This window comes from Gopherus evgoodei, chromosome 15 (assembly GCF_007399415.2).
Source record: "Gopherus evgoodei ecotype Sinaloan lineage chromosome 15, rGopEvg1_v1.p, whole genome shotgun sequence".
Classification (NCBI taxonomy): domain Eukaryota; kingdom Metazoa; phylum Chordata; order Testudines; family Testudinidae; genus Gopherus; species Gopherus evgoodei.
Genome location: NC_044336.1, coordinates 15,488,236 through 15,516,044, shown reverse-complemented (window position 1 = coordinate 15,516,044; position 27,809 = coordinate 15,488,236). Strand labels below are relative to the sequence as shown.

The 27,809-nt window shown below is 45.3% G+C and overlaps 1 protein-coding gene across 1 annotated transcript; it reads right to left on the bottom strand.

Annotated features, from left to right (window-relative positions):
* Window positions 1-259: 259 nt before the first annotated feature.
* On the bottom strand, window positions 260-27,776 carry FADS6 (fatty acid desaturase 6). Its single transcript, XM_030534962.1, has 7 exons — window positions 27,759-27,776; window positions 13,277-13,833; window positions 8,092-8,258; window positions 5,609-5,789; window positions 3,958-4,145; window positions 2,860-3,039; window positions 260-1,548 (listed from the first exon to the last, which is right to left on the bottom strand). Exons 2-7 carry the CDS (start codon window positions 13,827-13,829, stop codon window positions 1,399-1,401), a joined length of 1,419 nt encoding a protein of 472 aa, XP_030390822.1. The 5' UTR covers window positions 13,830-13,833; window positions 27,759-27,776; the 3' UTR covers window positions 260-1,398.
* Between the last annotated feature and the right edge of the window lie 33 nt (window positions 27,777-27,809).

The window sequence follows — 27,809 nt, the reverse complement described above, 5'->3', positions numbered from 1 at the left end:
AACAGGTACCTATCTTGCCGGATGTGTCGTGATGATTAAGTACCTAGGGCAACATTTTGGAACTCAGACCTACATCACTTAGGCATTTTTTTAACATTTTACCCTTAACATTTGTATATTGCTATATATCTGGGGTGAAATACTGCCCCTGCTGAAGTCACTCAGAGTTTTTCAGTGGGCCAGGATTTCACCTTAGGTATATGGCAAAATTCCTGAATAAGCACAAAGCCCCTCCAGTAGCTAGAAACCAGCACCCAGAGTCCTGCCTTCTTTGGATAACTGTCTTTTACAAAACTTTCTGCAATGTTGGTGCCTATGTACAGTGGCCAGAACAAACAGCTGGGTTCCACGTTTGCAGCAGGAGGCTGGGGTAACCTTCTGATTTCCACCATGACCACTCACAACACAAACACTCCACATGTCAGAAACCAGTTAAATTTGAAGTACACCCCAAAGAATCCTCTCTCTAACTCTTCTGCAAATCCTCCATCCTGCTCTGTGCCCGGGGGTGAAACCATGGTTGCACTGGGGGGGAGGGCAGCACAAAAACTTTTCACCAACTCACCCCCAAACTGCTCTGGCTAGTTTTTTCAAATCCACACTCCTGGAAGGAACTTATTTATCCACAAAACAGGTAGAGCATAGGTTGCAGCCGTGCAAGTTTCTCTTACACCATACCACCAATGTGCCTCCATTAATCTGGACAGACCACCTTTAAAGTAGTACATTCTTTATGGCCCATTCCATCCTCAGCCTCTCAACTGAATCTGCTGACTAAGGTTTTGTAATATGGGCATCTTTCTCTGAGGAACTGGAGCCATCAACTCAATTCACACGGGCCATCAGAGCCATCAGATGGGAACCAGTTTTCAGTTGTTCCAAAAATACAAGCTTTGCCCAGATTTGAAACATTGACCTAGAGTTAAAAGCTGCCCCACTGCCAATCCCCTAAGTCATCCTGTCCTTTTGGCACACTGCAGTTGGATGGGATATGAATTCCCTTTCTTGTTGGGCTCCCAGTCCTGTTCCAGAAACACAGCAATAAAGAAAACAAGAATCAATAGTGACGTCTGTCCAAGAGTGAAAAGAGAATGGAGGAAAAATAAATACCAGCTTCTAATACCTCTGGTAAACTCCCATTTGATCCTACTGTACTGAAGCTACAGAATTCCCTTCTGTCCCATCACCGTTCAGTCACAATTTATCATTCTAGTGGCATTTCTTGGTCTCTATGTGTGTTTCTATCTGTCCAAAAGCAAGACACTTCAGGCAAACTTGTTTCCTCTTCGATTGCTTTATAAGGGCAATGTCTTTGGTTTTAAAGTTCTTGATCTTGTCCGATGTTATAATGACCCACAGGAAACAGCCCTATGTCTTGTTGTCGTGTTCCAGAGCCTATCACTGAATCCCCACAAGTTCAGTTATTGGGGGTGCCTTGACCATCAGTTCCTCGTAACAATGTAGGAACAGCTGTAGTCGGGACATATAGGAGTCCTCGTTGTATGGCAGCTTCTTCTTTTTCAGATACTGGGAGACTATGGGCTTGATCTAAAAGGGAAAGGTAGTATTAAAATGGCACAGTAAACTCTAATGATGATGACTTACATTTGTACAGGGCTTTTCTTCCAGACCGATCATTAAGTCCTTTGAAAACTATGCAAGTAGGAATCATGACGCCTACTGCCAAAATGTAGCCAACTCTGGGGTGGAATGCAAAAACTGCTTAACAGCAGCTAACACTACACAATGGCTTAAATCAGGGAATGAAGATGAATACAGTATCCAACTCGAGCAGCAAAGGGAATTTAGATGAGTTGGAATAAGGGCAGGATATTGAGGCTGACTCTCTTCTCTTGTCGTAAGGGCCAGATGACCACAAGCACTCACTACTTTGATCTTGCACCTCATCTGAAAGCTAGGATCTCCGCCATCCTTCCCTCATACCACACTAGGGCACTGGTTCAATATTGGCATAGAGGGAAGAGTGCCACCTACTGAACTACCAACATCACCTTTTGCAGCACCTGAAGGTTGGTTTATTTGTTTGTTTTTGAGACCTCCCAAGCCTGACCTTGCTCATCTTGTGAGATCTGACAAGGACACTGCCTTGAGTTGGTATCACAGTGGCACCATGTCTTTATTGTTACTAACACCAGAAGTATACGTGGGACTGTAAAATTAGTAAATGGTGTCAAGCAAACACAGTGTAGAGATGGGTCTGGATTGCAAAGTATAGATCCAGATCTCAGCTTTCCCAAAATTTTGGGGTGTTTGGATCTAGGGTTTTGGTTGGAGCCTACATCTAATACACTGCAAGTGGACGAATCAACACAATACAGGTCAACCATACCAGGTGTATGATGATTATAACTGGAATTATTCACAGATTGGGGGGGGGGGCTGAAAAGCTTTCCCAGGAGGAGAGGGGGAACTTTGCTAAACACTCACTGGAAGGCTGTTACAATAATAAAGCACAAAGTCAAGAATGGAGGAAGGAGACAATGGAAGAAGGTTGGAGAGAAGATTGACTAGAGTGTGGGGAGGAAGAAGAGGAGTGAGAGGAAATGAGAACAGAGGTCAAATTAGAGTTGGAGTTATGGAGTGTTCTGAAAATGGGAAGGAGTCTAAAATTAATGAGGAAGCAGAGGGTAAGCCGGTGCAAAGAGAAGAGCGCAGAAGCATGGTCAGATCTGCAGGTAGAGAAAGAGGCATACCACCTCCATTTTAGTTAACTGGAAGGGGGAAACACAAACTTATCTCCTCATTACCTCTTCCCATGCTCATCAATCTTCTCTATGCTAAATGGCACTCCCCCTCCCTCTACACACCTTCTGGACATGCCCTCCTTTTATCTCTTACCTTCAGGCACATGTTGTCAGAGAGGTTTGGGAAGAGGTGATGCTCCACATGGCAGCTGATGATTGAGTGCCCAAAGGACCAGTCCAGCAGGGCATTCCGGGGCAGATTCAGAACTCCAAGGCTCATCAGGTGAATCCGCTTGGGCTTCTTATCAGCAGAGAACATCGGGAGGCCAATGTGCTACAAGACAAAACAGGAAGACTATGGCATCTCTTCCTACAGCAGGTAGATAGGGAGCAGGGCTTCCTGACGACAAGGGTGGAATCCAACTGTGTCAGGCCAGGGCAGAATAGTGGCAATTTCTTGAACTCCTCATCCTTTTCTGTATATGATCTTGTGAGTCTCCTTATTTATGGGGATGAGGAGTCCTCATAAAAGGTAAACAGGCTGGTGCCATCAACTGGAATGCTCTAGTTTCCCACTCACTACTTACGGGTCAAGCATGGTGTGAAAGCATTCACACCCTGCTCCCACACATTATCCCAGGGCCACTCATTCATGGCAAATAGAAAAGAAGCTTCTGTGCCAGAGTCCAATGACACTATAGTAGCTTGGAAACACTAGCGGCTTCAGAGGGATTATCCTGCCTAAATGTGATCAGAATCTGACCATCTATATGCATTTCATCCTAGGCCTGTCAAGATAGATCTATCAGTGAACCCCCAACATGCAAGGACTACCCACTTTTGTGGTTCTATGCACCTGGATTTTAAAGTAACATCTTCTCTTAGTGTGAGAAGGGGCCAATTCTGATCTCATTTACACCTGTATAAAACTGGATAAATTCCACTGAAATCAGTAGACATGTTCCATTTTTACATTACTGTAATTAAGATCAGAATCCAGCCTTCTGTGTTCATTGTCTCTCAACTTCTGCACACTGCTATGCCAACTGACATCAGTCTCCTCGACATTTTGGACCTGAGTCTAATCTGATGTGAAATCAGTGTAACTGAGATCAGAATTGGGTTGTTTGTCTTAAGTTTACAGACGCTTCAATTGCCAAAGTCAAAGTGAGAGCTATTTAATTAACACAGGGAGCTTTGCTTTGTTTTGTTTCCAAGGCCTTTGGTACAAGCTGGAGTTTGTGGTCTCTACCTGGAAGATGTTAACATGGATGTAGGGGTGGGCCAGGAGAGATCGTGTGATCAGCATGCAGATGAGGGCAGACCACACTGATTGGAACCCTGAGACATTGACCAGGAGCCAGTAATGGGAGTAGAGCCCAAGAAACATCCAGCAGAGAGTCCGGAGAGCCGTTTTCAACTCAACGTCCTTCAGCAAACCTAGGAAAGAAAGAACAGACAACGTGCAGGACAGCAGTCAACCCGTCCCCACGTCTTCCAGGTTACCCAGCTGGGGAATAATGCTGTAGTACTTATATTCTAAATCCCAGGATAGGCACTGGTCAGTCACAATGTACAAATTCCATGAACACCTGACCTCAGACCCACTTCAACACCTAAGGTTCCACTGGCTTTGAGAACATTTTTGAACAGAGTCACCGAAGGAGCTGTAGGACTTGGATTTGTTTCTGGTTTAACTTGATTATTGTTCTAGTCCTGAGACAATTTATGGGTCAGATACTAAAGACCTTACTAAGCTTCAGCAGTCCTTACTTGGGTGAAATTTCCCACTGAAGTCAATAGGCGTTTGCTTGAACAAAGACCGAGTAAAAATTAAAAGCTAATCTGCAACTCTTACTCATGCTGAGTAGCACTCACTCAAGTGAGTAGTCTCATTGACTGAGTGCTACTGCTACTCTGCAACCTGAGTTAGGGTTGCAGAATCAGGACTTAAATAATGACCTCAGAATTTGGTCCTATATATGATTTTTCTGCAAGCAATTAGCAGCTGTTCACTGCCCATGGTAGTGTGTTGGCCTCCTGTAGACTGAAGAGCTTCCACACACTATGAACGTTGTATTTCCCCAGTTATCATCCAGTCACTTCTTCCAATGTCTGCACCACCTGATCCCATTCTTCCCACTGAGACCATCTTTTTACACTCCCTAGCACTGACACCAGTACACTTCAAATATTTTCCACCCCTTTCTTTCATTATATTCCAGCCTAGCATGCCCCTCACCAAACCTACATACATCTGAGTAAGGACAACAGGATCTGGCCTGGGTAAGGGCTTCAGTGTTTGTATAATGCTTTGAAGATCTGAAGAAGTATATAAAAATCTGTATCCTGTTGTCCTTATCTAGGCAAAATACCTGCTGAAGTCAACAGGTCTGAGAATGGACTGAATTAAAAATAAATAAGGATTTCAGGCACCTGGCCCATTGACTTCAGCGTGAGATTTCCTACGGTCTTCAGTATTTGACCCAATATATTTAAATATGGAGTTTTTGTGAGTGCATTCTTTTCTGAATAAAACCTGCTTCTCAGTAGGGTCCCTTCTGTGCCAGTTTAAGAATCAAGAAGCCCTGCAGATGGTTGTGGCGAATGCCTTAGTTTTGAGCAGATGGCCCAAAGGACTTCTCCTGCTCCTTCCTAGTGTCTGTTACATGCACTTGTCCTGTCTCATCCTAACTTAGATTGTAAGCTGTTCAGGCAAGGGACTGCATTTGTACAGCTCCTAGTACCATCAGGCCTTTAATCTGACTACGGCTTCCATAATGCTGATAATTGTATTTCTTTTTTGGGGGCCTTACAAACGAGTTTAATTTTTAGTTTAAAAAAACTGTTAGAGGTTAAACAATACTTATAGAAGAAAAATATCTCAGAGGAAAGCAACATACCAAGTGCCACTAGAGGGGTTAAAATAGGTATAGCAATGGGTGCAATGAACATGTAAACATATCGGTTCAAGAAAGGTAGCTTCCAAGTACTGGAATCGCCTAGTCTGATAACATTAGTGTAACCGTGGTGGAGTTTCACATGGTTGTAGTATGCCTGCTCTGCTGTGAAAGCCGAGCAAACCTGGAAGAGAAAGAAAAGAGAATGAAATGAAGAACACTGTGCATGCTAGGATCAGAACATGGCAGGCACACAGCATTGTCTCACTGGGATGACCCCACCATAGAGGTTCACACTCAAAGCCTTGTTATTGTCGTGCACTAGGACAAGATATGATGGAACTACACCCGAGAAATGCATCTGTTGTCTGCATCACATATGCAGGAGCATTGCCAGCTTTTTTGGTGCTCTAGGCGGAGGAAGGTCCCGCCCCTGAACTGTAACCCCCAACAGAGGCGGCGGAAGGTCCCGCCCCCGAAATGCTGCCGACAGCTGGGGCGGCTGAAGATACGGCCGCTGCAGTCGCTGCCCCCCAAATGTTAGCGCCCTAGGCAACTGCCTACGTAGCCTAATGGGTTGCGCCAGCCCTGCACATATGCCTTAAAATGCTATTGAAGCTGCATGATACAACCATGGTAGATAATTTCTGGAGTTACACAAAGATGTGTACTTTACAGCTGAGGACAGTACTAATCTCTAAGGTCATTTACCATGATAAGAACATTCCAGTTACACAAAGAGTTATTCAGGGTTACTGATTATCAGAGATGGGCTTTAGCCAAAACCCTGAATCAAACAACCCCCAGCTTGAGGGTAAATTGAGACTGAGAGGCAGAATTGAGGATCAAGCCCCGCTCCATTAAGTGATGCATCTAGTGATCATGTATACCTTTGGCTGTTCTGAATGTATGAACTCTTACACAGTTAGGAGCTCATGTCTGTGCCCTAACTGACTAGAAAGCTAATTTCTCTTCATTTTGGAAATTCCAAGTTTCCAGTATGGTCTCAGAGTTGATGTATGGCCTTAATACGACAAGAAGTTATTATAACAAATCTGTGTTCACTTTATACTTCCTAGTTATCACTACATTGCACACCAAAGCCATTTGCAATTTTGCAGCACCAGCAGAGATAGAACTCACTTCCTCCTGCTTCAAAAAAGCACAAACTCCTGCCAGCTGAGCCAAAGGAGAATCTCTGGGAATCATCAACAATATAGAGACTACAACACATTCCTGAACAGTACTGATTCTGCCCAGAAGAGGGCAGTGGTATGCACACTTAATAGCCAGCAGATTGCAGTGCTCATTCTATCTATACAATCTACAGTCAAAAACACGTTTTTCTCATTCTGCTACAGTGTTATTAATTTCAAAGAATAAAGTTAGTTAGCAGAACTAACTCGTTTTTAAAAGTAATTTTTTTCTCTGACTATACCTGTCCCTTGATCGGAAAGTGCTACTAGTTCAGCACCATTAGGGACTGGCTTTTGAAAAGAAGATTTGATCCCAGGAGCTGATGTGTTCACAAGTTATGGAGCAGCGGGGTGGGTGGTTATCAGGAGAAGACTGAAGAGGATTGCCTTCATTTCCTTTGGCATTTTCAAAATCAGAAAAAAACATCTCCCCTCTTTGGAGAGGAATGTGACGGTTAATACACTGCAACTTGCTGTGCCGCTGATTAGAGCTAATGTGCCAAATTCTGATCTCAGTTACACCCACATGAATCAAAAGTAACTGAGTTAAGAATTTGGTGATGAGTTGCCATCAAGATATCAGATAAAACTGCCTCTGCTCAATGGAAATGTGCTTCTATGCACATTATCGAGCCCATCCCCAGGCATGTACACACATTCATAGGCGCCAACTCCATGGGTGTTTCAGGGCTGAAGCATCCATGGGGAAAAACTAGTGGGTGCTCTGCACCCACTGGCAGCCAAGCTCCCCACCCCACCCCACCTCACCTCACCTCACCTTCATCTCCTCCCCTGAGCGCACTATGTCCCCGCTCCTCGCCTACCTCCCAGCACTTGCCGCTGCCAAGTGCTGTTTGGCAGCGTAGCAAGCTCCGGGAGGGAGTAGGGAGGAGCAGGAACATGGCACTCTCAGGGGAAGAGACGGGGCCGGGGTGCGGATTTGGGGAAGGAGTTGAAATAGGGGCAGGGAGGGGGTGGAAACTTTGGGGAGGGGGTTAGAATGGGAGCGGGAAGGGGCAGGGCAGGGGTGGAGTCGGGACGGCGCCAGAGGCGGAGGGGGGGTCAAGCACCCTCCAGCACCCACAGAAGTCGGTGCCTATGCACACATTCACATACACATGCCATGCAGGGATGCAGCAAACCACCCCACATCCATGCAACACTACAAGGTGTAGCTGTAAAGCTTTGCAGTGTTCTGCCTAGCTATCTAGGTTTTTATAGTCACCCAGCACCATGAAATCTGAGCATCTCCTATAAACTCCGGAGCATTCTCACACATTGGTTACATACCTCGAGGAAGAATATGGCCCAAACTTTCCCCCAAGACTTGGACTCCGTCAAGGCATTGTGGCTGGCCAAGTGGCTTCCTTTCACTGTTACAGTGTGGTGCACTATGCCCAAGATGAAGATGCCCAACAGGAAGAGAAGGGCATTGTTTGAACGCAGACACAGGAACCCTAGAGATAGAAAGAAAACCTTGGTAAGCCTTCTAGATGGTCAAGATCAGACCAGTATAATGGCCAAGGCAAGACCCATGGGGGACTCTTTCCCCATATGAACTACAGCTCTCCTGGGCAAATGAGATCTCATTCTGAAGGAGTCTCCATTTTCCTTCTTCTCACCAAGGTAAAGTGGAAATCCAGGTACCCGGTTCAGATACAACGGGGATGAGGGCCATAAAAGCACCTAGCTACATTGCTAGAAGAAAGTCTATGGGACAGGGAAGTGTTCATGTAGTCTCCGGGACTGTCAGTGACGGATGAAAAGGGTTATTATGAAGGATCTCTTTATGCTGACTATCCAACTTGCTTTTCCCTCCAAGTTTAAGGGCAAATGCTTACGTAGTCAAAGTGCCCTGCACACACCATGGGATTCTTGCATTCATCCAGTCTCCCCCACAAGCTCCCTGGGCATTACTCTCCCATCTGCCACTATTTCAGGGACTCCCAGCAACTCCCTGCCCCTCTCATGGGCTCTGTGTCCCTCCCAGCCTTCCTCCTCCCTACTAGGATCCCCCATTCTTCCCCTGTCCCATCCCCCTCAACCACAGAGACTGTGTGTGCACCTTGTGGATAAACATGACTAAAACACAATTCCTAACTCCCCTATTCCCACTGCTAAGCCCTCCCCTCTCTCTGTTTTCTCAACCACCGTGGACAACACCATCATCCAGGCCCATAACCATGGGCAACATGGTGCATAGGCTGGGAAAGGCCCTGCCCATGCTCCTTCCAAAAGCCCTGCTTGTCCTTCTCCCTTGGCCCCAGCCCAGGCAGGCTGGTCTTTTTCAGGGAAGCAGCGTTCTGGGGCTACGGCAGCCAGGACTTGGGATGGCTGGGGCCGCTCAGCGTTGGGGGGCCCCAAGAGCTGGAATGACGCTGCCTGGAGATCGGGGGGGAGGAGGCTGGAGGTGCTGGGGCTGCCCACCGTGAGCTTAGGGAGGGATCAGGGAGGGCACATACTGCCCGCCCTGTGCTCGGAGGCTGGGGGCGCCACTCATCCGGCACTGGGGGCTCCGGTGGGGGAAGGGAGCAGGTCCTTTGGTGAGGAGACAGGGCTGGCCGGGGGCTAGCCTCCTGCAGCCAACAGGTCAGAACCTGGGCATCACCTTCAACCTGAACCTCTCTCTGATCCTCACATCCAGGCTATATCTAAATCTTCTCCCACCAACCTAGCTACCACCTCCCGCAGAGGTGGAATTATTAAGTCAACTGCAAAATGCTCTCCCATCAACTTACAGCATCTTCATCAGACACACTACAGTGGCACAGCTGCATCGGTGCAGCTGGGCCGATGCAAGTTTGTAGTGTAGGCCTGCAAAAGGAAGCAGCAAGATTTAGATAAAGCCTAGATGTGAGGATCAGAGAGAATACATATTGCAAGAAACTACTGAAGGTGAAGTAGCCAGTTAATACCTCTCCAGTCATGAACGGGGGAGAAAATGGAGGAGTAGTGGGTTATAATTGTTGTAATAAGCCATAAAACCAATGTCTTTATTTGCTCCATGATTTTCAGTGTCTAGCAAAGTTATGAATTTAAGCTCCCAGGCTCATCTTTTGAGGGCGGTGTGCAGGTTTCCAACAGAAGATGTTACATCTGCCCAACCGGAAAGGTCCAATGACATCAGACTGACTATTGTGGGACAACAAAGAGGACAAAACACATTTGTTGTTTTGTCTCTCTCTCCATGAACAGAAGTCATGCAAGTGGATTTCTTCTGTCAGCTGAACTTGCAGCTCAGAGCACAAGGGAAGAGGAAGATAAAAACTCCTAACAAGAAGGAACTGGCTCTCTATGCTGAATGGACTTGGGGGGGTAGAGGGAGGGCCCCAAGATTTATTAGGCACAAGCAAGGCATCCCATGATGCCTACAAATAACTCCAGAATGGTTAGGCTGTTGGTGCTGAAACATTGCCCATCATGCTGACCAATACTGTCTCAGTGTTCACTTGTGTACGTGTACACACACACGCACACACACACACACACACACACCATCTATATCCATCTGCTGTCTCTTGTCTCTTATCTTATATTTTGATTGTGAACTCTTTGGAGCAGGGACCATCTTTTTGCTCTGTATTTGCACAATGCCTAGCACAGTGGGGCTTTTGTGCATGACTTGAGCTCCTAGGTGCTACAGTAATATAAATAATGACTCCTCATTTTCCCTCCATGCCCCCTTTTCCTCATTCCACCCTATACCCCCCATGCCAGAGAATCTGTTTGCATCCCATTTTCCCTATGCCAGGGTCCCCCATTCTCCCCCCACTCCATCAGGGATTCTGTGTGTGCCTCCCTTCCTCCTAGGCTTCTCCATTCTCCCCTTCCCTCTCACCATTTTTATTTTCCTTTCTTTCTCTCTCATTCTTTCAGGGTGTTAACACTTTTAAATTGTATTGGGACGAGTGGGAAAGCTAAACTGAGGAGTATCGTTAATGGCTGCCATCAATTGGCTCTTTGATCTATAGACTATTATAGGTGGTTGAAGCAGCTGGCTCTGCTAACCAAATGCCAGGGACTCCATGTGTCCCCCATTTCCCCCTTCCAATTTCTGCATTTCCACCAAAATCAATAGAACATTCCCTAACATTTTGGAATTGATTGGCTACAGCATTCATAAGGTATTGCATTGCACCCAAACGTCCAAACAGAGAAATGCCATTATGGTGAGTGGAAGTCCTCGCAAGGTTGGTCAAATAAACAGTGATGGCAAAATGTTCCAGAGTTCTAGTTCAGCTCAGCTAAGCAGCCATAAACCCAAGTCTCATAAGTCCCCCCTTCCCTCCTCTTCTCCTTGTGGGTGATCTCTTTCCTTCCACATCAAAGCCAAGGCTTTGCTCCTCACTTTTAAGGCACTCCATAAATCTGTTCCCTACATCTTAATCTGCATCTCCAGCTCCACCCAACTGCACCCAAGGAAGCTTCCCTCCTAAGAGTTCCTCTCATCTCTCTTTCCCCACTCCTAACTCAATGCCCTCTGTCACGCTGCTTAGTATGCCTTGGCCAACACCAAACTCCCATTCATTCCTTATTCAAAACACTTCTGAGAAGCTACCTAACTCTTGCATTTTCTAGCTACAATCACATCATATGCCTCCTTGTTTGTACCTGATTATATACTGAGACTAAGCTCTTTGGGGCAGGGACCTGTTATTTGCTTGGCACTGCAGCTCGCCTATTGCACAGTGAGGTACTCTACAAGGATCTGTAAGTCCCGAGAGTCTTCATTAGTTCATACTCAGGCAAATTCCCACTGGAATCAATGAGAGTTTACCTAAATAAGGACTGAGCAAGCCCTCTACAGAGGGCCAAATACTTACCCTGTTTTTACTGGTTTCAGAGTAGCAGCCATGTTAGTCTGTATCCGCAAAAAGAACAGGAGTACTTGTGGCACCTTAGAGACTAACAAATTTATTTCAGCATGAGCTTTCATGAGCTACAGCCCACTTCTTCAGATGCATACATCCGAAGAAGTGAGCTGTAGCTCACAAAAGTTCATGCTGAAATAAATTTGTTAGTCTCTAAGGTGCCACAAGTACTCCTGTTTTTACTGGTTCCTTAGGCAAAATACCCACTGAGCGAAATTCCAAAGGGTGCTGAGTACTTAATTAAAACTCCCAGTGCCATCAAGGGGCGTTACAGGTGCTCAACCCTGCCGAGAATTTGGCCAAAGGGGAATTTTGCCTGAATAAGGACTTCCAGATGTAGTACAATACGAGACACATACATAAGAGCAGCAGGTTCAGCACCCTACCAGTCCCTCAACCCTGAGCTGAAGTGAGCGGGTTAGAAGTGTAACATTATTGACTTCAATGGGCTACATTTGGCTCATGCTGTTTAGATGCAGAATTAAGCACAAGCTGCTGTCTTCATAATTCCATCCTAATGCAACACTTCCAGGAGATGACACCTCACTAGCTCCCAGACTGGTTTAGGGGCCTGTGAAGAGGTGTGAGCACTGTCTGTAGGGTGTAGAAGCACTCCAGTATAATTGGGCCAACCTGGAAATACCTGTCCCAGGATGAGTGAAGAACCACCAGCTGCAGGACCATGCGACACCTACGCTCGCAACTGGTTGCTTCTCATACCGCTTATTCACAGCAAAAATTAATGCTCACTGGCTGCCAGATGATGAACAAGGGCCTGTATTGGCCATTCTTGCACATCCTGAGAGAAACTGCAAGACCAGCTCGGCCTGTAGTTAAAAATACATCTCTCCTACATCACACCCACCATCAGAACCATAAGAAATGACTCATATAAATACAGTAAGAAAGCTCCCGCTTTGAAGATCTCACTGGGACAGACAGAGCTAGTATTAAATGGCAGCTCAGTAATGCTGAACAAGGAAGGTTCCCCCCAAATGCATATCTTTGCATCAAAGGGTGAAATCAGAGATGACAGAGGCACTGAAAAGGCTGCTGCCTCGGCATCCCACTTACCTGAAGCTCTCCTGTGCACTTAATCTGGATCTGCAGGAACAATTACAAGCTACATCAACTCCTTAGGCTTGAGCACAGGTACTGAAATGATGCTGAACACAGTTCAGCTCTACTATATTCAGGTTCTTATGCTGCTCCCATCACCACAGTATCTGAGGCCCCTTTTGCCTGGTGCTACACTTGCAGTTAAACTGCTTTCAGCATTGGCTCAGCTGTGCCCACTGCTGACCCCAATTGTCACCAACAGCTAATTGTGTTCATATAATGCAGATCTCGGACACCATCCCCCACGGCAGCTCCCATGGGGCAGTATGGAAAGTAGGGCTTTGGAAAATGGGGGGGGCAGTACTTGGAGGTGCCTTTCGCTCCATTAGCAGCAACATATAATTGGTTAATAAGCAGCTGAGCTATCATGCCTACTAACACAAAGAGAATACAGCTCCATGTTAATGTGTAATGAGAAAGCAATAAGGAGACACAGGGGCCCTTCCCTTCCTTCCGTTAGTTGACACAAACCTTCCCACTTTTACCTGCAGGAAGGATGAGAAAGTTCAGGGCAATGATGGAGTCATCTATGCCGTGTCTCTCCCACCAGCTGCTTCTCTTCACCACCTGCTGCACCAGTTCAGAGAGCTCCCCCATCAGGGCTTCCTCACATATCCCCTCCTCGGGCGGCTCCGCTTCCTCCTTGGCACCTCTCTGAAAGACCCTCGGCATCTCTTCTCCTCCGGAGGTGTTTCCATCTCCTTCCAGAACTGGATGATTTAAGGTGGGCCCTGGATCCTGTCCTTTCGGAGTGACCTCCTGCTCTGGGGAACCCACTCTGCTGATGCCAGTCTGCAGCTGTTGTGTTGGATTTGCAGTCTCTTGACTTGGTGTGTCCCCTTGCCCCAATTTCTCACCTTTCTCCTGGGCATTTCTTCCTTCTCCTTGGGGTTCTGGCTGTTCCACTCCATGGTTTAGGGGAGAACCTTTTTGCAGTGGCTCTATCCTGGCTGCTCCTGCCTCACTTGGCTGCTCTCCCTTCTGTCTCTCTTGGTACAGGTCCTGATTCTCCATCAGCATCTCCTGCCATGGCTCCATCCCCCTGTAGAGCACAGGACACTGCAGAGTGATCCAACGTCTCAGTACCTCTGCAGCATCAGATAACAAATGAGCCTGTCCCAGGAAGCACAGAGGCAGCAGAGAAATGCAGCTGCCCTTGGCAGAAGTGCCACAGTGTACAATCTGAAATGCTTGCAGACTGCAAGCTCAAATTGCTTAGCACTAGTAATGTGTAGCTGTCTTTAGTCCCATCCCTAGACTCTGCCCCTTTCTCACCCTCATCTGCTTCTTCCACGCCCTTTCTGACTCTGTCTCCCTCATGGTGCTGCTGTGTCTGTTGCCCTTGGCTCTGTCTGTCATGAAGAATAGCTTGTGCAGGCAGGCAGGAGCTCTGCTGCTCTCACCAGAGCCAAAGGACGTGAGTAGGGCAGCGATATAAAAAAAAAAAAAAGTGACTGCTCCTATAGAGGAGCACAGAGCTGTGCTGGAGGCAAGAAGAGGGAGGACAAAGAGAGCAGCAAGAGACACAGAACAGCTGGGGGAAACCTTGTATGCATGCCAAGCATCCTAGTTAGGAGGGACAGTTCCTATCCTAGAGCAAGATACTCACCATATTCCCACTGTCTCTCCCTAAAGCTCCTTTACCCCCAGGGATTTTAAAGGAGATAAAAGGCATGCTCCTATTTCTCTCTCCAAATGTTCCTACATATAGGTAGCAAATACAAGTGGCTTTAGGAGGGAAAACAAGGGGCAGGGAGGGCAGAGAGTTAGTAGCAGCATTAACCCATTTCTAAAAGCAGCCATCAGCATAGTATCTGGGAGTCTGTAGCACAAGGAATGTCCGCGGGAAGGAGGAAGGGGCAGGGAGGGAGAAAAGGAATAGGAAAAAGAGCACGTAATAAGAGATGGCAATAGAAAAAGACAGGCAGTGGAAATGGTAAAGGTGGAGAAATCCACTGGTGGAAACTACTGAGAGAAACACCAGCAGTGTATTTAGGTCAGAGGATATTGTTTCATTTACTCCCAAGAGAAGAGGAGCCAGAGAAAGCACAGAGGGTACTGGGTGGGTCTGTTGTCTCAGGCTCAGCAGCCTTTAATGAGCAGATTAAGAGAAGTCGGGTGAGGGATGAATCAGGGTTACAAAGAGACACTGCCAGATGGGTGCAGAGGGCTTACAGTACCAGAGATCAGGTGACACATGCATGTTCTCTTGCTCTGTTTCTAGTTTGCTCCCTTCTCTTCTGCAAGTTGAGAGATTGAGGCTATGGGTTTTGCCTGGCTAAAAACTATAGCTGAAGTCTCCTGTAAAAGACTTGTTCTTTGGGGATACTATTCTCCCTTCTTGCTGGGAATTTCACCCAGTCCATTTGGGACCCATAAGGCTCATCTCCTCTGGGTTCCATAACAGCACCACATGCACATGCTGAACCATTAAATAAGCCAGACCCCCAGACCAGAGGAGAGAGATCACAGGAACCCCCTAGGAGGGTGAAGAGACCTTGGATTCATAGTGGGTTGAAACAACCAGTTGGCTGGGCACAAAAGGTCCCCAGTAAACACATGCCTAAGGTTCTATCTTACAGCCCTTCTTCAGAGCCAATGCACTGGCACAACATCGTGACTGTGCAGTAGGTGCCACCCACTAAAGGATTAATCAGCTCTCAGAATTTGCTACATAAGAGTCTCCTGCCCCCAGGCCATGGCTCAGCCAACAAGCATTGCTTGAATGTAGTAATGCCTATATAATTAATACCCTTGTTGGGGTGGATTTCTGGGAGAACCAGTCTCCGCTCAGAGAATGCTCTAGGTTCCTCGTCTGCTCCTGCCATTGAACTGAGTTTCTAAATAAAACATCTATTTATCTCTCCAACGTCATGGCCATGTTGGGGATTTGGCTCAGTGGCAGTTATCAGAGGCTGGCTACTGATGTAGCTCTGATAGCACACATCTTTGGTGCAGAAAGGGAGGTTGCCATGAGCCATGACTTGCACCTGTGCAGTTTACCCCATTTCAAGCAGGGGTAAACTTCACTGATGCAAACTGTGACTTACATTGGCTTTGCCTGGCTGCTTACACTAGGGGTTTGCACTAGTGCAGAGACACTGATGGCTAAACCCCCTAGTGTAGACAAAGCCCAACTCACCTCTAGACTTTTATTACTGCTTCAGCCACAACAGTCTGGCACAGCGTATCCTTAGCTATGGCTCTGCTTTTTGCATACAACATTTTTAGTATTATTATTTGTATAACCATAGTGCCTAGGGGCCTCCTCAGTCATGGACCAGGACCCCACGTGCTGGGTACTGTACAAACACATAAAAGAACCCTGCTTGGCTGCTTGCTAGCTAAGGGGCAGACGGTAGAAGGAGATAGAGCAAGAAATACATTCCACTTTTTGTCTCACGGAGACTTTATATTTGTTCCTTCTTAGTGTGTTGTCTCCTTCAATCTAAAATAAAAGTCACTTAGCCTGGGAGATACAGCTGGTTGATCAGTAAAGGAAACCTGGTTCATAAGTATTGGTATGTGCAAAAATATAGAGTTTAGTTCACTCTGATTCGCAGGTCACAGTAGCAGTTATTCACTATTAGATGAAATTTACCCCTGTGCAGAGGGCTAGCACAGGGCCTTTGCATCATCTCCATTGCACTTAAGCCTTCAAAACAGAGCTTATCTGGGATGAGAGCAGAGCAGAGGCCTCACTGGCATGAACCTCCCTTATTATTTGGACAACTATTGGGTCCTCATGACATGTGACTCCTGAGTGTCATCATTTTAACACAAATGTCTATTCATTCAAAACTGTATTCTGAATGTTTATATTTGTCTGTCATTATTCACCCACTTTGAAAGTTTTAGTCATCAAACAAGGGTGGAGAAACAACACCACGTAACTACCTGTGGTTGACCAATCACACCACACAACCAGAAAATAGCAAACAGCAAAAGGGAACAGTTTGTGCACAATCAATAGGCTGCAAATGGTTTGCGAAAACTCTGGTGAATGCTTACATCTAGCAAATACATTCACATGACTCAGTTCCTAACAAGCAGCAAATGCCTTTAATACTGTTTGCACAGTACCCCACAACTCGATCACGACTGAAGTCTTTGAGTACGCAAAGAAGTGCTTTATTAATAATCACATTCACCAAAAATGGAGCTAAATTCATGAGAAACAGTTCAGCCAGTTCTGCCTAAGCTACATGGTTTCATCATCTGTGCATGGAAAGAACATCGGCAAAAAGGACAGGGTGGATAGTATTTTAAAGAAGAGAGGAAGAAAAAGAGAAGAAAAAAGTAAAGAAACACAGAGTCTGACTTGTGCCCTGACAAAGTTATACCAGCTGTAGCCCCCACGAGGAGCATCTAGCTTTGCTAAGCAAATGATTTAGAGCCAAGAGGAAAAAAGTACGAAGTTTATGTCAGAAGTTGGCTCAAAGTCATTTCCTCTCCCAAAGGACCTTATGGCAACACAATATTAGGTGACACTGAATGTAACAAGCTCATTAAATGATTAGATTTTTATTCCCACAGCAAACATATCGTGGCTGAAAGATCATTTCCTAAGCCACAGATGACTCTGAAACAGCATCTGAACATGCAGCAAGTTAAAAATACTCTAACTCTAAAGTGTGTGACTCTGGAGATACATTTGAACAGCTGAGAGATCATTTTGAACATGAACTCATTAGCAACATCCTGTGAAGCAAATTACTAAATGCTGTATGTGGAGGTGACATATCTTATGCAAGGACATTGGGTGAAATTCACCCAAGTATAGAAAAGCTGCACATGGCCTTCTAAACTCCTTATGTCCCCATTAAGAGCTTAAGTGGTGTGTTGGTCTTGTCTAGATTCTCTACATTTGGTCAAACTCCACCCATTACGATTACACTGGAAAGTCCTGCACTCAGCATGGAAAGGAACAAATGTCCACAACCATCCAGGCTGTCCCCATTGGCTTTCATTTGCAGATTCCATCTACAAAGTCATCCCACACAAAGCCCCAGAAAAGCCACCCATTGAAAACAGTATATAAAGCAGATCACATTTCCCCCCTCCCCCATCATCAAAGAGTCAGAGATTTAAGAAATTCCAAAGCTGTGAGTAAGGAAGCTAGCAGTGTCTTCATGAACACTAGGTTCTCAAACGCAGCACCAGACGAAGGAATATAATAACCAATAGGCCCTTGAGGCATCAGTTTGCAATGCAGTGATTTTGGGGGTATTTTTTGGAGGCAGCCAGTGGGAGAACAGCAGAGGTGAGGGGAGTAACTGTGACAGTAAATTTAATGATTGGTCTCAGGTGGAAAGGTCCTGTTCATCCGAACAGCCATAGGACTGAGGTGCTAAAGTCTGACTGCTCAAGAGTTAACTGGGTCAGATGATCCAGTGTTGGAATTATGTATTAAACACAGCTCCGAGTTCAAATCAAGATAGGCATATTACAAAAGGGACTGAGACTGAACTGTAGATTTAGACTGAAGAAACCATTTTACAGCTTTTTAAAGTTAGACCAGTGCCTGACATGCTGTGGGATTCTGTGAATCAACAACTCGAAAAGCTCAAACAACAATTGTTAATCCCCGTTCATCCTAATGAGTGGATCACACCTAATCAATGTGTTTCCAAAGCAGAGGGCTGAGTGTAAATGTGCAGCTATTATCAAATGGCAGTGGATCACTACCAAAATGTAGATTTTCACCCTATTCCTGTAGCTCAGGACTTGTTTTTAGATGTTAGCAGGAGATAAGGTGGGTGAGGTAATATCTTTTATTGGACCAGCTTCTGTTGGTAAGAGAGACATGCTTTTGAGTTTGAGAAAGAGCTCTGTGTAAGTGCAAAAGCGTCTCTCTCTCACCAACAGAAGTCAGTCCAATAAAAGATATTACCTCAATCACCATGTTTCTTGAATATCCTGGGACCAACACGGCTACAACACTGCATATAGCAGGGGTTCTCAACCTGGGGTCAGGACCCCTCAGGGGGTCACGAGATTATTACATAGGGGATCGCAAGCTGCCAGCCTCCACGCCAAACCCCGCTTTGCCTCCAGCATTTATAATGGTGTTAAATATATTAAAAAAGTGTTTTTAATGTGGGGGGGGGTTTGCACTCAGAGACTTGGTCTGTGAAAAGGGTCACCAGTATAAAAGTCTGAGAACCCTTGGCATATAGCATATAGGAAAGAAATTCACCAAGATTAAGATTCGATTCATGTTTACCAGCAGGTGGCACTGGATAGTGAAACTAAGCTGGTACTTTATCATTAACACAGTAAAAGGTTTCAGCGTAGCAGCCATGTTAGTCAGTATCCGCAAACAGAAGTACTTGTGGCACCTTAGAGACTAACAAATTTATTTGGGCATAAGCTTTCGTGGGCTACAGCCCACTTAATTGGATGCATGTAGTGGAAACTACAGTAGGAAGATATATATACACAGAGAACATGAAACAATGGGTGTTACCATACACACTATAAGGAGAGTGATCAGTTAAGGTGAATTATCAGCAGGAGAGAAAAAGAACTGTTTGTAGTGGTAATGAAAATGGCCCATTTCCAGCAATTGACAAGGAGATATGAGGAAGGGGAGCGGGGGGCGGAAAATACACCTGGGGAAATAGTTAGTAAAAGAGTTATTCCAATAACAGGTTACCCTATTGTATATCTAGGTGCACCAGGTTTTTTTTTTCAGCACTTCGTAGACCAGACATTGCAAGGGCTAACAAGTGCCATGTATAATCTGGACAATGTCCTAGTTATTTGCTAACTGACCATTTATTATTTTCATTACAGGAGTGCTGAGAGGCCCCAATCAATATATGGGTCCCACTGGGCTAGATGCTAGGGAAGTTAGATGCTCAAATATCTTTGAGGATCTAGGCCTAAGTGGCTGTTCAAAGTCAAACAGGAAATCTGTGGTAGAAATGGAGGAATTAGCCCAAATTTCCTGGGTTATGGTCACAGTCCAGTGCCTTTAATCATAAGACAATCCTTTCCCTTTAATATAAACGCTTTCCTTGGACCATGACTGGGCCTTCTGGCCACTCCTCTAATAGAAATACTTAAATGTATAAATAAATTCAGAGATTCCAAGATCAGAAGGGACCACTGTGATCATCTAGTCTGCCCTCCTGTATAGCATAGGCCACAGAACTTCCCCTAGAGCAGAACATTTAGAAAAACATCCAATCTTCATTTTAAAATTGCCAATAGACTCATAGACTCAGACTCATAGACTCTAGGACTGGAAGGGACCTCGAGAGGTCATCGAGTCCAGTCCCCTGCCCTCATGGCAGGACCAAATACTGTCTAGACCATCCCTAATAGACATTTATCTAACCTACTCTTAAATATCTCCAGCGATGGAGATTCCACAACTTCCCTAGGCAATCTATTCCAGTGTTTAACTACCCTGACAGTTAGGAACTTTTTCCTAATGTCCAACCTAAATCTCCCTTGCTGCAGTTTAAGCCCATTGCTTCTTGTTCTATCATTGGAGGCTAAGGTGAACAAGTTTTCTCCCTCCTCCTGATGACACCCTTTTAGATACCTGAAAACTGATATCAGGTCCCCTCTCAGTCTTCTCTTTTCCAAACTAAATAAACCCAATTCCTTCAGCCTTCCTTCATAGGTCATGTTCTCAAGACCTTTAATCATTCTTGTTGCTCTTCTCTGGACCCTCTCCAATTTCTCCACATCTTTCTTGAAATGCGGTGCCCAGAACTGGACACAATACTCCAGTTGAGGCCTAACCAGCGCAGAGTAAAGCGGAAGAATGACTTCTCGTGTCTTGTCTACAACACACCTGTTAATGCATCCCAGAATCACGTTTGCTTTTTTTGCAACAGTATCACACTGTTCACTCATATTAAGCTTGTGGTCCACTATGACCCCTAGATCTCTTTCTGCCATACTCCTTCCTAGACAGTCTCTTCCCATTCTGTATGTGTGAAACTGATTGTTCCTTCCTAAGTGGAGCACTTTGCATTTATCTTTATTGAACTTCATCCTGTTTACCTCAGACCATTTCTCCAATTTGTCCAGATCATTTTGAATTTTGACCCTGTCCTCCAGAGCAGTTGCAATCCCTCCCAGTTTGGTATCGTCCGCAAACTTAATAAGCGTACTTTCTATGCCAACATCTAAATCGTTGATGAAGATATTGAACAGAACCGGTCCCAAAACAGACCCCTGCGGAACCCCACTTGTTATACCTTTCCAGCAGGATTGGGAGCCATTAACAACTACTCTCTGAGTACGGTTATCCAGCCAGTTATGCACCCACCTTATAGTAGCCCCATCTAAATTGTACTTTCCTAGCTTATCTATAAGAATATCATGCGAAACTGTATCAAATGCCTTACTAAAGTCTAGGTATATCACATCCACCGCTTCTCCCTTATCCACAAGGCTCGTTATCCTATCAAATGATAGAGAATCCATCCTGACCCTTGGTAATTTATCGCAATGCTTAATTATACTCTATGTCAAAAATGTACACCTTATTTCCAGTCTATCTTCAACTTTCAGCCATTGGACCTCTCTTCTAGACTGAAGAGCCCATTATAAATATTTGTTCCACATGCAGGTACTTAGAAACTGTAATCAAGTCACCCCCTAACCATCTTTGTTAAACTAAGTAGCTTGAGCTCCTTAAGTCTATCACTATAAGGCATCTTTTCTAATCCTTTAATCATTCTTGTGGTTTTTCTGAAACCTCTCCAATTTGTCAACATCCTTCTAGAATTGTAGACACCACAATAGGACCCAGTATTCCAGCAGCGGCTGCACTAGTGCCAAATACAGAGGTGAAATAACTACTCTACCTTTACATAAGATGCCATTGTTTATACTTCCAAGGATTGCATTAGCCCTTTTGCAGTGTTGTCCTGGGAGCTTATCCACTATGACCCCCACATCTCTTTCAGAGTCATTATTTCCCAGGATAGAGTCCTCCATTGGTTAAGTATGGCCTATATTTGTTCTTAGATGTATACATTTGCAATATTAAAATGCATATTGTTTACTTGTGCCCAGCATATCAACCGATTCAGATCACCCTGAGTCAATGAACTGTCCTCTTCATTATTTACCACTTCCCCAAATTTTGTGCCATCTGCAAACTTTTAACAGTGATGATTTTAGGTTTCCTTCCAGGTCATTACAAAAATATCAAATAGCATGGAGCCAAGAACTGATCTCTGCAGACCCCACTAGAAACACACCCTTTGGATAATGATTCTGCATTTACAATTATATATTGAGACCTACCAGCTAGCCAACTTTTAATCCATTTAATGTGTGCCATGTTAATTTTAAATCTTTTTATTTCTTTAATCAAAATGTCATGCAGTACCACATCAAATGCCTTACAAAAGTCTAAGTATATTACATCAATACAAGTACCTTTAACAACCAAATTTATAATCTCATTGAAAAAAAGATATCAAGTTAGTTTGACAGGAGCTATTTTACATAAACCTATGTTGATTGGCATTAATTATATTACCTTCCTTTAATTCTTTATTATTTGATTCCCATTATCAGCCATTATCTTGCCCAGAATGGTTATCAGACTGACAGGCCTATAATTACCAAGGTCATCGCATTTACCCTTTTCAAATATTGGCACAACATTAGTTTCCTTCCAGTCTTCTGGAACTTTCCCAATGTTCCAAGACTTATTCAAAATGGTCCAGCACGCTTCTCAGTCAGATGTTTTAAAACTCTTGGATGCGAGTTCTCCAGACCTACTGATTTTAAAAATTTAGTAGCTGCTGTTTCACATCCTCCTGACATACTAATGGAATAGAAAGAGTGTTATGATAGGATTACATCATCTGTTTTCCCCCAAATACAGAACAAAAATATTTATTGAACGCTCCTGCCGTATTACTGATAATTTTACCATTTCCACCTAGTAATGGACCAATAAAATTATTAGGATTCTTTTTGTTCCTAATATACTTTAAAACCTCCTCCTTATTGTCCTTAATTCTGCTGGCCATAGATTTCTCCTTCTGTCCCTTTGCTTCCCTTATCAATTTTTTATTATTTCTAGCTTCTGATTTATATTCATTATCATCAACTTTCCCTTTCTTCCATTTGTTATAGATATATTTAGTTTTTATAGCTGCCTTCACTTCCCCTCTAAACCAGGACTTTTTTATTTTTTTTTTTACACCAATGCAGCCTTCTTCCTCAATTGTGGGTTTGTGGCTTTTGGGGGCATCTAATAAAGTGTTTTTAAATCATTCCCAATTATCATTCACATTTGCATAATTAAATTCTTCCCCTCAGCTGATCTGGCTCATAATTGTTTCCAGCTTTGAGAAACTGGCCCTTTTAAATCTTCAAGTATATAAATCACTGGTCTGGACTCTATTTTGTTTGCACATCATAAATGTGATCAAGTCCTGATTACTTGTACCTAGGTTACCATCAATTGTTAGGTCTGTGATCAGTTCCTCTTTATCTGTCAAGTCTAAAACTGAAAGTCTAATACAGAATTCCCCTGGGTTGGATGCCTCACTGAGAGTCAGGCAGTTGTCATCTATAAGATTTAGAAATTCCAAGGATGTCTCAGTACTGGCAGCATGAGACCTCCAGCATACCTCATTCAAATTGAGGACTCCCATGATCACACAGCTTCCCCCCGCCCGGTACATTTCTTCTCTTTAAGTCTGTTGGTTCCTTGATTAATTTTGTTCTCAACATCTCCATTTTGTGTTGAATACTCAGATCTTCCCTTTCTTTGCTCTCCCCTTTTGTTATTAGTTTAACAACCTCCTGACTATTCTAGCCAGCCTGTTCCCATGAAGACTGGCCTCTCTTCTACTAAGGTGGAAGCCATTCAAACTATACAGTCCCCTCCGTAGGTGCTGACTTCCCCTCTGCCTGACAGGTGCTCGAACTCCCTGGCCCCACCTCATCCCATCCCTGCACCACCCTCACCCGCCCCATTCTATCCCTTCCCCGAAGTCCCTGCCCCCTTCCTGCCCCCATTCCACTCCCTTCCCCCAAGTCCCCACCCCTTCTCCGCCTCCTCCCCTGAGCGTGCCGTATCCCCGCTCCTCCCCCTCCCTCTGGGAAAGTCCTAAGCACCACCAAACAGCTGTTAGGTGGTGGTGTGGGGGGAGTTGCTGGGAGGGAGGGGGAGGAGTGGGGACACGGCGTGCTTGAGAGTGGGGGAGGTGGTGAGGCAGGGGTGAGTGGAGCTTGGCTGCAGGTGGGTGCTGAGCACCCGCTAATTTTTCCCCGTGGGTGCTCCAGTGCCTATGGCCCCCTCCACTCATAGAAGGTGGACCAATGTTCCACAAAACCAAACCCTTCACCTCATACCACTTACCTAGCTAGCAGTTCACTTCCAGAATCTTTTGCCATCTGTTTTCCATAACATAAATACGTAAATAATGATAATAGCATCACCAGTGAAAGTCCATAGACTTCAATGAAGTTGCACCAATGTAACTGGGAACAGAATTTGGCTCCAAATCTTCAGGAACAAAAAGACTGTGTTACCTTGATTCTAATCAGCCAAGAAGAGCTGAGCTGATGTTGTAATGGTTGGTGCCTGTGTGGGTGAAGTGCAATGGGATCCGGACAGGCAAGCTTGAAGAATGTTCCAGTTCTCCTATCTGCATGTATCAACGAATTCTGCTTCATCATAACTCAGCATCTGTCTTCCTAATTCACTCCCTCAGACTCTGACTGTTGTTTTAAGCTCAATAGTCATGTTGGGACAGGTTGCCACATTGATTTACTCTTGAAGATGTTTTATTACTTTTAATGGCCCCATTCTGCACCCGTTGAAGTCGGTGTGATTTTTGCCACTGCCAAAAGTACATTTTAAACACATGCACAGTATATGCAGGCCTTGAATGCTGACTATTTCCGTGCGAATCATTAAGATGTACAAAAAAACAAAGAGCAAAGATAGTCTTGTGGTTAAGGCACTTGATTGGGACTCAGGCGCTCTGTCTTAAACTCCCTGTGTGACCTGTGCAAGTCATGTGATTTCCCTGTGCCTCAGTTCCCCATCTGTGACAGCGAGATAATGATACTTCCTTTGTCTGTCTTTTGCAGTGTTGTAGCGGTGCTGGGCCCAGGATATGAGAAAGACAAGAGAGGTGAGTAATATCTTTTACTGGACCAACTTCTGTTGGTGTAAAGTACACGCTTTCAGACTACACAGAGCTCTTCCTTGGGTCTGGGGAAGGAAATCACTGTGTCTGGGCCAACTCGTATTTAGCTCTGATTTCTTCCCCCAGGCCCAAAGAAGAGCTCTGTGTAGTCTGAAAGCTTGTACTTTACACCAACAGAAGTAGGTCCAGCAAAAGATATTATCTCACCCACCATATCTGTCTGTCTTGTCTTTTTAAATTATAAGCTCTCCAGGGCCGTGACTGTCTTATTATTGCGTCTATACAGCACCTGGCACGAAGGAGCCCCAGTCTCAGTTGAAAATTCTGGACACTATTGTAACATAAATGACAACTTGAGCCTATCCTACTCAAAGGCTCTCTATCAGTTTGAAAATATTTCCATACATTTCCTTACAATGTTACTTATTACACCTAATATCATTACAACTAAAAAGTATTCTTAAATCTAATGTACTTTTCACTATGTATGCTATTTGTTTACTTTGGATAAAACTCACTTCTATGCTGAGGGTCAGCACAAGGCCTATGCACCACACGAGTCCTACTTAAGATTAGAGTTTACTCACCTTTTATAAAGAGAAACTTCACCCCTTTTGCATTACATTCAGCTTGGACAGTAAAACAAGCCCAGACGGTTTCATTTTTGTTTATAATCAATTTCACTGTAAAGCACAATGTGGCAAGATTTTTATTTCTATACTTAAAATGTTTAAACCTAACAGTTCCAATCTGAATCACCTGTGTCACCTATTGCCTTAATAGAGTCAGCACATAAGTAGCTGAACAGCATGGGCCAACTTCTGACCCCCTTTACGTCAGTGCAACCCCACTGACTTCAATAAAGTTGTGCAGGCACAACTACAAGTAGGATGTGTACCCATCTGTAGAACAACAAGCTACAGTTTTGAAAGGAAAACAGCAAAGGCTCACAAATCCTTAAAATACATGGCAGCTTGCAGGGGTCAAATATAATCCCCAGATGCACAGAACAGTCCTTCCAATAGCGGGCTCCTCCTTACACAAATCCTGCTGCCTGGCTTTTCCATCCATCCTTAGTAACCAGCTTCCTCTGCTGCTGTTCAGAGAAAGCTGCCCTAAATACAGCACCACCTTACTCCCTGCTGATTAAACAATCCATCCACATTTCCAATTAACTTCATCAAAGGTAAGGGGAATGGCGAGTGAATTCCACAGTCAATAGTCACTACAGGTCAAATCCTGCCCTCCTTGACACCCACGCAGCCTTACCAGCTCCAAAGAAGATGGGTATAACTGAGATCAGTATCTGGCCCTACCCGTCTTCCCAGTGAGGATTCAAAATCTCCCTGCCATTGCTGCTTCCTCCCTTTTCACTCTGTTCCCATGTCTACTGAGATCTAGTTTGTTTCCAACCAGGCTGTCACCATTCCGTCCTTAAAGCTCAAATCAAGCTCATGTATAAACATGGGAATCTCTCAGTCCAATACAGCAGTGACATAAGTAGTCACATAAGGGAAGAATAATCCTGCTGCACCACCCCTTCCAAAGGGGATAGAAGAAGGTGCATAGCAGATAAAACAACAAACAGCAGAATGTTCAGTAAAGCAGGCTTCATGGGCCAAATCCATACTTGATCTAACTCCACTGACGTCCAAGGAGCTAAACCAACAGCGCATTTGTCCCACAGATTTCAATGGAGTTGCACCCATTACGTCAGGGATGAATGTGACTGGAGAAAGAGCCTTGATTATATTACACCCTTCGGTTAGTTTCTTTCCTGGTGTACATTCCCTATCCCGCCCCTCCCACCCCCACAACCCCTGTTATCTAATGCAGTTTCTCAACGACTGGTCCATAGACAGGCACTGGTCCCTGAGATCTACCTGACAGTTTAGGAAGGCAGCAAGCCTGTCTCTGGTCTCAAAAAGATTGAGGAAATACTGAAATTCTAATGGACCTCCACTTCACGTAGTTAAACCCATTTTCTCACCAATTTTCATCACTGTTTACAAGGAGTAAGTTACACCAGCTTGCAACAGCCAGCACCATTTATGTCACTGTTGATTATGGCCCTACATTTCTTAAACTGGAAGAGGCTATTTTGATTTATTTTTATAACTAAGTGCTACAGACAGCGACCCAGCACCATCTGAAGAGAGGCCAGGTCCCAAGCACTCTGCATTGGCTGCAGACCTATGTCTCTGTGTGCGTGCGCTGTTGTCACTGGGACTAGGCCAACGCACAGCAGCTGAAGATCTGGCCCTATCCGTCCTCTGAAGGGTGCACTCAGCTGGCAATGTGGAAAACGTTAATTTTCTACTAAAGCAGCGGCCTGGTTCCCCATCGCCCTGCGCCGTGGCCCGTCAGTCACGCCGGCAGACAGCAGGTGTAAAACGCCACCCGATCAGCGCAGAGTTCTGCGCAGCGAGAAACCGTCGCCGAGTCCCCGAGCAGTGGGCCCGGGGGCGGGAGAGGCCCGAGCCTCCTCCCTGCAGTCTCAGGGACAGCGCCAGCCCAGGAGGGGGAGGCGGGGGCTGTCACACAGGAAGGGAGCCAAGGCGAGGGGGGCCGCAGGAGCCTGGCAAGGCCTGAGTGGGCTCTGGGACAGGGAGAGCTGGGCGGGGAGCCTGGCCCAGCCTGAGGGGGTGGCTGGGGGGCTGGAGGACTGGGGGCCTCCTGGGGGGCTGCTAGGTGATTGGGGGGGCAGGGGAGGCTGGAGGGCCTGGGGCAGCCTCCCCCCAATACTTCCCCGATCGCCTCATCTCCCCTAAACTGTCCCTTCCCAGCCCCCATCCAAACCTCTCCGGCCCTACCCTACCAGCGCCGCCTCCTCCTGGGCCGGGCCTCCAGGTTGCCATGGCACCAGCAG